The 12,753-nt window shown below is 34.4% G+C and overlaps 1 protein-coding gene across 3 annotated transcripts in view; it reads right to left on the bottom strand.

Moving 5' to 3' along the window:
* Positions 1 to 12,753, bottom strand: part of LOC110030447 (syndetin) — a 97,323-nt gene that overhangs the window by 49,801 nt on the left and 34,769 nt on the right. For all 3 annotated transcript variants that reach the window (XM_020733161.1, XM_020733163.1, XM_020733162.1), the window contains 8 exons: positions 11,047 to 11,179; positions 9,716 to 10,219; positions 5,218 to 5,765; positions 5,074 to 5,137; positions 4,676 to 4,751; positions 4,429 to 4,601; positions 597 to 722; positions 151 to 221 (listed from right to left, as the gene is read on the bottom strand). In XM_020733161.1, coding sequence (XP_020588820.1) covers positions 151 to 221; positions 597 to 722; positions 4,429 to 4,601; positions 4,676 to 4,751; positions 5,074 to 5,137; positions 5,218 to 5,765; positions 9,716 to 10,219; positions 11,047 to 11,179 — 1,695 coding nt within the window. The remainder of the gene's footprint in view (positions 1 to 150; positions 222 to 596; positions 723 to 4,428; positions 4,602 to 4,675; positions 4,752 to 5,073; positions 5,138 to 5,217; positions 5,766 to 9,715; positions 10,220 to 11,046; positions 11,180 to 12,753) is intronic.

Below are 12,753 nucleotides of genomic sequence, written 5' to 3' on the forward strand. Positions count from 1 at the left end.
GATGAGTTATCGTTTTTACAAACCAGTGAAAACTTGCAGTAAAACACAAGCCAAGGTATCTAAATCCATAATGCAGAAAGAAGTGATAACTAATACTAGTAGCACTACTACTACTACAAAAAAAAAAGAAAAAAGATTATACGACTTTACCCATTGATATGAAGAAGCATTCTCGCAGTTGTCTTATGAATGTGTTCAATTAGATCAGGAACTGAATCTACCTGAAAAAAAGAAAGAAATTAGGGGCACTTAGCTACATACCACCAAATTTCCTGTTACATATCTAATGCCTAAATTTTGCTTTTTTATATTTATACCACCTAAATCTTACATATCACATCAAAATACTACCATGTTAAAAAGTGAAATACATCTTTTCATGCATAGGTATGCAAAAATCAAAGTTGACATGTTAGATATGCAAATAAATAGGATCAAAGTTGACAAGTTAGATATGCAAATAAATAGGAATTGAGTGGTAGGTTTGTATATCTTCCAAGAAATTAATATCATGTTTCAACTAAGCACATTACATCAATTCTATAAATTGCATTTTGTGTTGCAAAAAATGATTGAGAACCCAAAGGCAATCATACCAGATTCCCAAAGAAATCCTCAACCAGAGCGCCGTTCTGCTGAAACAACCTCGACTGAAGATGAGCTTTGGATCTATGCAAGATCTGAGCAACGTAAGATAACGTCTCAGCGGCAACACATCTTTCCTGTGGCATATAAAATCAGTGATCTTCATACACAGAACCAAACCAAAATACACTTTACATGATAAAATTAAGAGGCATTTACATACATACCACAAAAATCTTATGCAAATATCTAAGAACTAAACATTCATATTTACATGCATGCCACTCAGAACTTTAACATCACATAAAATATACAACCATCATTACCTTTAAAAGTAAAGAACATTCTTTCATGCAAGGCTTATGACATCAAGGTGTTATCAGTGTAAATATCAAACTTTAGTTAGATATGAAAATACATAAGAATTGTGGTATGTATGTAATTTCCCTAAAATTAAGCTACTACAGAAAAGACACATTTTTACTGTGGAATAGGAAATCAAAATAATCTTCAATGCAGTACCAGAACAAAACATGCTTCACAAAATAAAATCAAGAAAATAGAGGAAGACAAATAAGGGAATACTTGGAACATGAGAGGAACAAAAATGTAGGATTGATGCAGCAGCAGCAGCAAGAACAACAACAAGCCTTTATACCACTAAGTGGGGTCATATACATAAATTCTTTTTCTCCATTGCGTCCTATTGAATGTCATATTTTCATTTAATTCTAATAGATTAAGATCATTTTTATTACAATATGCCCAAGTACTTTTAGATCTTCCTACGTCTTTCTTAACATAAGTCTAACCTAAAACATCTACTCTCCTATCAGGATCATCACATGGTCAACGTTTAATGTGACCAAACCATCAAACACGACTCTCTCTAATCTTATATGTCGCTGGAGCCACGCCAACCCTATCACAGATATATTCATTTCGCATTTTGTCTCTAGGTGTCAAGCCACTTATCCACCCAAGCATTCCATCTCAACAACACACAAGTTTATTTTATGCTTCTTTTTTAAAGGCTAACAATGTCAAACCACTCATCCACCCAAGCATTCCATCTCAACAACACGCAAGTTTATTTTATGCTTCTTTTTTAAAGGCTAACATTATGTGTCAAAGAGCCTTGCCGGTCTCACCATTACACATTCCAAAGATATAAAAGGAAAATTGAAACATAACCGAAAAGAGCTTCCTATAATACCAAGACCTGTTGTTGTATTTACCGCATATTACCACCTCTCTCTCTCTTTACTTGGAACATGAGAGGAACAAAAATGTAGGATTGATGCAGCAGCAGCAGCAAGAACAACAACAAGCCTTTATACCACTAAGTGGGGTCATATACATAAATTCTTTTTCTCCATTGTGTCCTATTGAATGTCATATTTTCATTTAATTCTAATAGATTAAGATCATTTTTATTACAATATGCCCAAGTACTTTTAGATCTTCCTACGTCTTTCTTAACATAAAGGATCATCACATGGTCAACGTATGGTCAACGTTTAATGTGACCAAACCATCAAACACGACTCTCTCTAATCTTATATGTCGCTGGAGCCACGCCAACCCTATCACAGATATATTCATTTCGCATTTTGTCTCTAGGTGTCAAGCCACTTATCCACCCAAGCATTCCATCTCAACAACACACAAGTTTATTTTATGCTTCTTTTTTAAAGGCTAACATTATGTGTCAAAGAGCCTTGCCGGTCTCACCATTACACATTCCAAAGATATAAAAGGAAAATTGAAACATAACCGAAAAGAGCTTCCTATAATGCCAAGACCTGTTGCTGTATTTACCACATATTACCACCTCTCTCTCTCTCTCTCTCTCTCTTCCCCCAAACCCATCCCCCCTCTTGCCATCTTCAGCTCTCCATAAAAAATAAAAAATAAAAAAAAAATCAAAGCAAAATAAAGATAGAAAAGAGATGATATGGGAGAAAATAACAGGCCTTCTTCTCCCAAGTATGAATAATAATTACTTTAAATAATTTTTTATAACGAAAAACATGCATGATTTTAGCAACCACCATTTGATTAATTTTATAAAAAAATGACAATTTTATCTGAATAAATGACTCTGATAAGGGATAGAACAACAACAACAACAAACCTTTCTCCCCATTAAGTGGGGTGCGCTTCATGAATCTTTTTTCTCCATTGTACCCTAGTGTCATATTTTCATTTAATTCTAACAGATTAAGAGCCCTAGTGTCATACTTTCATTTAATTCTAACAGATTAAGATCCTTTTTTATTCAATAAGCACAATTTTTTTAGGTTTACCTCTGCATTTAGCATAAGTGGAATCTAAAACATCTACCTTCCTAACATGATCATCAGTGGCCGACGTTTAAATGAAGTATTGATGCAAATAGGCATAAAATGATCTTTACACTAAAGAGTAGTATTTGTCACAACTCAGCCCTAGAGTTTGGAATACCAAAACAGGAACAGACGGTTAGACGTTCTTATCTAAACATTTTTATTATTCAAACAATTTTTTTTACATAAATAGATTCATCTAAAACTTAAAGAAAAGAATAAACATTGGATGCAGGATATTAATTTCGCCAGGTATAGTTTTAATAATTGTCAATTAATGTCACTAAAAGATCAAATAACATACTATCCTAATGGCAATCAATGTTAATCAAATATAATTTATTATTATAGCTACATCAAAGAAAAGAGCTTGACTAGAAAAAAGATATTTGATTATTCTGAGCAGATGGTTAAACATGATTTTCGTTTACAACAATTCATTTTTAGTCATGGAAGCAAATGTAAATAATTTAAAATTAGACTTTTAAGTAAAATTAAAAATATTTTAATTTTATTTAATATTTTCTTTTAAAATGTAAAATTTATATTTCTCATATGCTTAAACTATCTAAGATTTGTTTAACAGAAGAAAGAAACATGTGACATATTTTCATTCATGTACATAACTCCATTTGCATGTTAAATGTTGGAGTTACCCTTGAATGGTACTAGCTAGGAGACAACATACTAGCGCACGTAAAAAATATATATCGTCTATTTTTTTGGTGGATTCTGAAAAATGTTATAAAAAGTGTACTTTTAGTACAAATAGATGGAGACTCACTTTTACTACAAATAGATGGATATTTTATATGAAATAAATAAAAATAACAATTAAACTGATTTATTTATTATCTCATGTTACTATTTTATCGTTGATTTTTCATAAAACATGAATATGCAATGTTTTATTATACATATAAATGTCTTAAACGTGAATTATTGTAATATAGAAATATTTTACCCACCGAGTCATTTAACTCATACTTTAATTAAATATATTCAGAAAATTTCCCTTTGAATAAATGGACAATAGAAATTATATCTACAAATGACAGGAGACACTAGAAGAAATCAAGTTATCAAGTTCTGTTTTTATAATGATGGTAAAAGTTGAATTCTGAAAAATTTTTATAAAAGAATTGGGTTTTAACGTTACCTATTATTCCCAAATCCCAACTAAAAAAAAAAACATTCCAGTTAGTCTAGGAAAAGAAATAAAGGGAAATTTACATACATAGCACACAATTCTTATGTATTTACATATCTCACACACAAACCTTCATAGTTACACGCATGACACTTTGGTGCATTAAACCTATGCATGAAAACGTGCATTTCACTTTTCAACGGTGATAATAGTGCTCTTTTTGATATGCTATAAAAGATTTGAGTGCTATGTGTGTAAATGTGAATGTTTAGGTGTGAGAGGTAAATACATAAGAATTGTGTGCTATGTATGTAAATGCCCCTAAAATAAAATATAAATTGATACCTTAAGCCCAAATGCAGTACCAGGCACAGTTCCTGAAGGAATGGTTGGCATTACATCACTATGTGCTAGCAATGTGCTGATTGATTTAGGTGATGATGAAAACTGTTGATTTTGAGGTCTAATCCCCTGGTCGCATTCTTGAACAATTTTTGACAGGGAAGATTTAAGTCGAGCTGGAGAAAACAAAGAAAAAGGAAGCACAAATTAGAAGAACAAAGAATATAGAAATAAAATCTTGACCACTTACCACTTTGATTAGCATCCCGCTGGCCAAACACCTCAAAAATAAAATGATAAAATACCCCAAAAAGCTGGCTGATGCCCTGCAACAAGATGTTGAATGTGAACAAGACAGCAAGTGTCTAAGAATGCGAATATAAAGATAATGGAATATTAACATACATACCACTCAATTCCTATGGATGCACATATCAAAAACCTAAATTTTAATTTTTCCATATATGCCACCATATTTCACTTTTTAGAAGTTAAAATAGTGATATCTTTTGTGACATGAAATATTTGGGTGGTAGAAATGTAAAAAAGCAAAGTTTAGGTGCTAGATATGTAAATGCAAATGAATTGGGTGGTGTGTATGTAAATGGCTCTAAAGATATATATCATAAGGTCAGAAAATTGGCATACCTTGAAGAAATCAACATTAACAATTTCCAATTTCTGCATTAGCCTCGCATATTTGTCCATTAATCTGAAAAAAATGATTTCACTATTGTAATTATGATGATTACATAATACTTATAACCTAAATTTTGCAAATGTGGAATGTACCTCAATAAACATATGGATGAACCAGTTTGTGCTGAAGCTTCATCATCATTCCAACATGCAGATTTATTTTTTGGATTAACAGACTTTGATATTCTACTGGGAAGCTGGCTATCTTCATCAATAAAGTCGGCTAAAAGGTCTTCATTTTCATCTTCTAAAATAAGGCCACCATTTGTATGATTTTCATAATGGCCCTTCACTTGTAGACCATCACTGTGTGACGCAAAAATAATTTTTGTATCCGCTAAACTTGATACCAATGATCCATTAACTAAAGATTGAGTATTTGATAGTTCTTTAGAACCATTTGATAGCTTTGAAGAAAATGGATTACCAATACGAAGCCAATAAGAAAACCCATCCTTTTTCTCATTGTCAACAAATTCAGAATTTTTCTTGGACTGATTTGCAGAGACTGCCAAAGTATTGCTTGAAGAAAGAACAATTAAGGGAGCACCATCACCAATAAGACCGGCCAAACTAACTAATTGCATAGTCTCTGCAGATAGCTTCATCCAATTCTCCCTTTCCAATACCATTTTAAGTGCCTGATAGCAACAAGGTTTCCAGTGAAAAGTACAAAATTGAATTCATTCAGTTACACGAATAGGAAAGATTGAACGAAATCATTCTTCCCTCAAGATAAGGTACACGGGCAGTAACGCAACAAGAATGTTTCAAACGAACAAATGTTAAAAATATGTGGCATTTACATACATACCACACAATTCCTATGCATTTACATATAAAAACAAAAAAAATTGCATTTGACATTTGTACCACTCAAATCTTTAACCACATAAAAAATATCACTATTTTAACTTTTAAAAAGTGAAATACATCTTTTCATGGAAATGTAAGGTGGCCTATATGTAAAGATTAAAGTTTAGGAGTTGGTTATGTAACTACATAAGAATTGAATGGTATGTACTTAAATATTCCTAGGAATATCAAAAGATGTATTGACACGGGGCTCGAGGGAGGACCGGCCGGTCCGGCCTGTCCTCAAGGGAGGGAAACTGCCTCCCCCCTCCTTCCCCTTCTTCCTTTCCCTCCCCTTTTTCCTTCTCTTCCTCCTCATTCCTTCCTCACCTTTCCTTTCTCTCCCCCTCAAACTTTCCTTCCTAAGCACTTTCCTATCTTAAATCCTTCCTAAAATCTGAAATCATGCTTATATTTTATTCCCCCTTCTTATCTTAAATTATTTTCTATTTTAAATCCTTTCCTGAAATTTGAAAACCTGATTATATTTTATTCCCCTTTTTTAAATTAGGTGTTTCCTAAGATAAGTTAAGCCTCTTTATAAATAGGATGATGTACCTAGAATTAGGGGTCTTGTTTTGATATATGAATTCAGGTTTTAACATTGGTATTCTCCCTTTGAGGGTTGTATCCAACATTGAAGTAGTGTTTCGTTTGTCCCTAGTTCGAGGTGGTGACCGTCTCCAAGGGTTCGAGTGGTGCTCCGACTGTATCTTAATTTTGTCGAGGCATTTATCTTATCACACTTTCTTTTTCCTTGTTGTCCTACTTCTTCCACAGTAGCTCCAGCACTCCGACCCCCTAGTCGCCTTCAGCCCATCACCCAGCCCCGCAGACCGTCGTTCTACAGCCAAATCTGCCACCCAACATTCCATCTTTGCTGCCGCCACCCTCGCTAGCCATCCCGATCCATCTAGCCAACCTCCACCGCCCTTGGGCTACACTTTTGAGGTGTTCGTTTGTGTTTTTTTTTTTCATGTTTTAGTAATGTTATTTTCAGTTTGTGTTGAAATCCTATTTCCACATAAATAAAAGTCGCCTTTGTTGTTTGGGATTTCTCCTCTGGTATCATTTGGTATCAGAGTTGACCCAACTTTAATCACATCCTAGGGTTTCCTAGCATCCGCCCCCACCCAAACCACCTCCGCAAAAAAATTTGTTCTTTCCTATCCCCAACCATAGCCAAAAACATTGACCTAACCCTCAATTCCTCTTGTTGATATTCAAAATCAACAACCCTAAGTTAAATTTTTAAACCTCTCTCACCTTTTAACTCTAAACCTTAACCATGCTACTAATGAGATACATGCTCGAGCCTTCCCGAGAAGAAATACAACGAGAGATCCGCCTACTTCAGAAGTGAATTATGAACATTGAAGATGTGAGCCGAAGGGGAGAATGAGAAGACATGAAGATGAAGCAGGAAATAAAGTGTCAGTTCCTACCAACTCACGACTGCAAAAAATGGCAGACACTAGATTCCAAAGCGAAGAGATCGCATCACCAAGTGACCTCCTCTTACTACTATCCAGCAAAACCAATTCGCAAGTTTGTCACAACCATAAAATATTGCAAGTGCCACAGATTTCGAGAAGTGGAAGGAAAATGCACAACTAAGGGAGTGATCTATTTCATAGAGCAAGGCATTGAAACCAGAGGAAAGGACACTACATGCACTGAAGAAAGAACTTTTGATACGATAAAGTCTTCCCACGTGGACCTCCCTTGTTCGTGGATATATCCAATATCTTTCCTCCATGTGATAAAAAAAAACATGCAACTTTTGATGAGATTGTGGTTCCTCCACTCAAGAAAATGGAGAACTCTTTGGTGAGACAAATAATGATCACACATCCCAGAAGCTGTTAGACTATAAAATTTCAGTGGATAATCTTAGTGACAACCAACTGATAGCATCACAGACAGCTACACATCCAAAACCCATCCGCAGTGCTCCGCATGAAGATACGAAAGGCAAGTGTGAAGCTCTTGTTAATGGAATGCAATAAGAAATGTCAATTCACCAAAACTTCAGGAGTCAGAGGTAAAACCTTGAAAATAATAAAAATCACCTATCAATCAAACTTTTGCAAGCCCCTCAACCCCGCTGAGGCCCAACTTGTCATAAATGAGAAGCATATGAGTTATTTACTTGTTTGAAATTTGGCTTGAAAGAACCTACATCGCTGAATACCTTCGACGTAGATTATGCCAAACAAGTACTGATTGATAGGAAGGTATGCTCGCAGGTGGGAAAAGCTCCTCAGTCGGTTTGGGCGTCAGGACAGTCGTCAGTGGGATCCAAGAAGAACCACATTGAATCAGAAGCTTTGACAGATGAAGTTGAAGCTCCCTCAACTCTGGGAGACTGGCACGGTGACGCTGCTGCCACCTCCTTTCCCTTCTTCGTTTTCCTCCTTCCCTTTTTACTTCCTTTCCCCTTTCCTCTTCTTCCTCATTCCCCCTCAACCTTTCCTTTCTCTCCCCCTTAATCTTTCCTTCCTAAGCACTTTCCTATTATAAATCCTTCCTAAAATATGAAATCAAGATTATATTTTATTCTCCCTTCTTATTTTAAATCTTTCCTTATTTTAAATCATTTCCTACTTTAAATCCTTTCCTAAAATCTGAAAATTTGATTATATTTTATTCCTTCTTCTTAAATGAAGTGTTTCATAGAATAAGTCTAACATATTTATAAATATGATGATGTGCTTAGAGCTAGGAGTTTTGTTTTAATATCTGAATCCAAGTTTTAACTTTGGTATTTTCCCTTCGAGGGTTGTATCTAACACCGAGGTAGTGCTCCGGCTGTCCCTCGTCTGAGGTGGTGATCGCCTCCAAGGTTCGAGTGGTGCTCCGGCTATATCTCGACCCCACCGAGGCATTTATCTTACCATACTTCTGTTTCCATGTTGTCCTACTTCCACAACAGCTCCACCACTCCGACCCTAACTGCCTCCAGCCCACCTCCCAGCCCCAAACCTATGGTCCAGCCCCTCCAAATCGGTTGTCCAGCCCCACAGCCCCCTGTTCTGCAGCCAAATCTACCGCCCAACACTCTATCTTTGCTGCTACTACCCCCGCTAGCCATCCCACTCTAACTAGCCGACCTACACTTGTTGACCTCAATTTCACCCTTCTGAGGTGTTTGTTTGTGTCTTTTCATGTTTTAGTGTTGTTTTCAGTTTGTGTGTGTTATAATTCTATTTCCCCATTAATTAAACTTATTTTTTTGGTTTGGGATTTCTCCTCCGGTATCATGTACTTTTATTCCAAATAATGTTTTTAATAGTTAATTGTATCCATTAAAAGAGTTTTCTAGTTTAACACCAAGTTGGTTTGGGATTTCTCCTCCGGTATCATGTATTTTTATTCCAAATAATGTTTTTAATAGTTAATCGTATCCATTAAAAGAGTTTTCTAGTTTAACACCAAGAGAAGCAGAAAGTGTAGCAACTTTTCAAAACGAACACAAAATTATTGCTTTTATAAGAATGCAATAATAATGACAGCACCAAGTAGCTTTAATAAGACTTATGATGGTTAAGCAATTTAATTACAGGAAAATTGATATTCAGCTATTACAATGTCATTGCAAATCAAGTACGCTTTATAAATGCCCTTAAACTCCAGCAATAAAACGAAAATGAGAAATTTGCAAGCAAAAGAAGAAAATTGAAAAATATTCCATCCTAAGGTACAAAACAGATCTGATATTGGATGATTAACATACATAAATATTTTGCCGGTGAAACGCTGCAACATAATTTTCAGAAATACTTTTTAATCTGTTTCTAAACTCGGTAGCTCGTGATCCACAGAATGCTTCGCCGGCCAAAATAAAAACATTTAAATCTTCATAGTTCCTCAGAAATTGGAATGTACTGGTTGAGCAAACAGCGGGAGAAGAGAGTAACACGGATGTACGACTAGTTGCAAGCTGCCACAAGCTATCACGCCTTCTATCTAGAGTTTGTGAAACAAATGAAGCGGCTTCTTTCCTCAAATGATAGAAAGGAGAATTAAAACTTGATGAGGAAGTACTAATATCAGATGCATCTATAGATGACACAGAGGAATTTGGAGCTGTAGATCCATGATTTTCTGTAATATCGCTTGGTACTGATCCAGAAAAATCACTTGAACCACCTGGATCTACATTAATTTGAACATCATTTGTGCTCTGAGAAGTATCGACGTTCTTCAATGCAGTGTTTGAACTTTCGTAATCAAAATCCTGCAAAAGTAATCAAGCTTAATTCTGGGAGAAAATAAGCAATATGGCTTAACTATTCAAAACTTTAATGACCTTGAACAATTTGTAGTGTATAATACGAGTATCCGCCAATAATACATGATGAGAATGTTACAAATGACAAAAGTATCAAAATGATTCCCGACTCTTTCAATCGAAGAGTCTATAAATATGCCAATTTAGTCCCCAAACTCTTTTAATATGGGTTGAAATAGTCCACAAGGAGAATGATTTTAACCCCATTAAAAGAGTTTGGAGACTAATTTGAGACTTTTATACTCCGTTACTAAAATTATCCCATTAAAATAGTCAGATGACTATTTTGACAGTTTACTCGTTAACAAATTGTTCTAATAATGTTTGGAGCAGCAAAAAAACAGATAAATGCAAAAGAAAAGCAGAAATATTTCAAAGTTTTAATCAATCATCTTTCAAGGCCTTAAACTAGTATAACCATGTAACACAGACAAGTGGCGAAAATTTATTTGAAGAAACAGAGAAACCACGCATACGTCAATCCACCGTGCAACTTATAAACTCTTTAATTGAAAACATATGCTCATCCAAATTCATAAAATGAATCACTTCATTACAAACAAAAACTAACATTATCAAACTGCTTCAAAAAATGCTTCTGTCAAATTACAAGTCTGAAATTGCAAGCTCTAACTATTATTTCTTTTCTATAGCAATATCATAGATACTATACAAGGTTGTACGAGGATTGCAGGTTGGGAAAAAGAGCAAAGAGAAATAAATAAGTGCTTGATGAAACCAATAGATCAAATAAAATCAAATTACCTCTTTACCTGTCTTTTTGGCTTAAAGCTCATGATTGCGTAATATGAAGACATCAAACTAAACAAGCTGTCCAGTGTCTTCAACAAACAATGTCGAAATTTTGACTCGGGTATTTGTTCACAGAGATCACTGTAGGTGAGCCTGTAGAGATTATAGAGAATGATAAACCCACATATACAAACTGACGAAAAATTCAAGAGGATAAAAATTGTCAAAGCATTAGTGCATAATAAATTAGCAAAGTTGCACTAGTATCCCCTAACATGAAAACGTACAAAGATTAAAAAAAGGGAAAATACATAGGTAGCATGCAACAGATGCAAACTTTCATATTTAAAATACATAGCACTATGGTGTTTTAAACCTATTCGTGAAAATGCGAATTTCACTTTCAAAAGTGGTAATAGTGCTATTTTTTATGTGATACCAAAGATTTGAGTATTATGAGTGTAAATATAAAAGTTTAGGTATGAGAAATGTAAATACATAAGAATTGTGTGCTATGTATGTAAATGCCCCTAGAAAAGACTTTCAGTATTATTTGGGTCATCCATTAAGCACAGATTGTGATCCCTAGCAAACAATTAAGGAGTCCAACACTGCATGAAAATTTTCCCTTATCATAACATTAAAAAGAAAACTAGATGCTTTAGGATAAGAAAAGTACAAGTGCCACAAATCTTATAAAATTTAACTAATATATAAAGTTTTGGCTTTAAAGCATTTCTAGTCATGTTTTCCAGTCATACAATGATGGAACTACAATATACATTAGTTAGGGAAATAAACCCTTATAGTAATAGGAGATTATATAGCAATGAAATTTGGACTAGAAAGTCTTGAAAACATAAGACATGGAAGACAACATTTTATAGGCTAATTTATGGAGCACATTGACACCATTATTAGGGTGGGTCTTCTATTTACTTATTTTTTTTATTTCCTTTAATTTTGCAATGTGCTCGTGCACGTTAAAGTAAATGGTAAATGTGTACCATCAGGTACAATTTTGAGGGTGTCTTCGGACACATTTTTTAGGGTACTGTCGTGTATATTTTTTAGAATACATTCGAGTATGACGACAATCCTGTTATAATTTTTAAAAAAGTAAAAAAATGGTAAATACTTAAAGTAAAACAAGAAAAGATCAATTTAAAGTTTTAATGAAATGAACTGTATTTTTTTTGTCATTTATGTATAGCATAGCATAATAATTTAATACATATTAGATTATAATTACTCATAAAGTCAAACGTACAATTGAAGTTAATGTTTTCTTTCATAAAAAAGAAAAATTTTAGAGTATATATCTGATAAGAGAGACTTGGTTTATCAGAGGACCACTACTGCTAGATATTTTATGATGATAATTTCTCTTTAATGTTTCTCTCACATATTGATTTATTGTTTAGTGCTAGCTTGAGAAGTTTTCTTTGGATGTTATTGTTTTTGTATGCTTTAAATTTTTATTGCAATTTGTGGATTAGTGACTCTTTTATATGTATCGAAAGTTTAAAAAAATTGTGGATAGTTAGATGTTAATATCGTCCGACTACTATATCCGTCTTAGTTAATTATAAGCATTGTACTGAGACGTGACAACATAGGCCTCCAAACTCTTCCCGACTGCCATCCAGACCTCCGACCGCCTCCCAGCAGCCATAAAGGCCCTTTTCAACCCTCTTCATGCTGCTGGCCACCCCTTCCTGTCACCT

Source organism: Phalaenopsis equestris, unplaced genomic scaffold, assembly GCF_001263595.1.
Source record: "Phalaenopsis equestris unplaced genomic scaffold, ASM126359v1 Scaffold000719, whole genome shotgun sequence".
Lineage (NCBI taxonomy): Eukaryota > Viridiplantae > Streptophyta > Magnoliopsida > Asparagales > Orchidaceae > Phalaenopsis > Phalaenopsis equestris.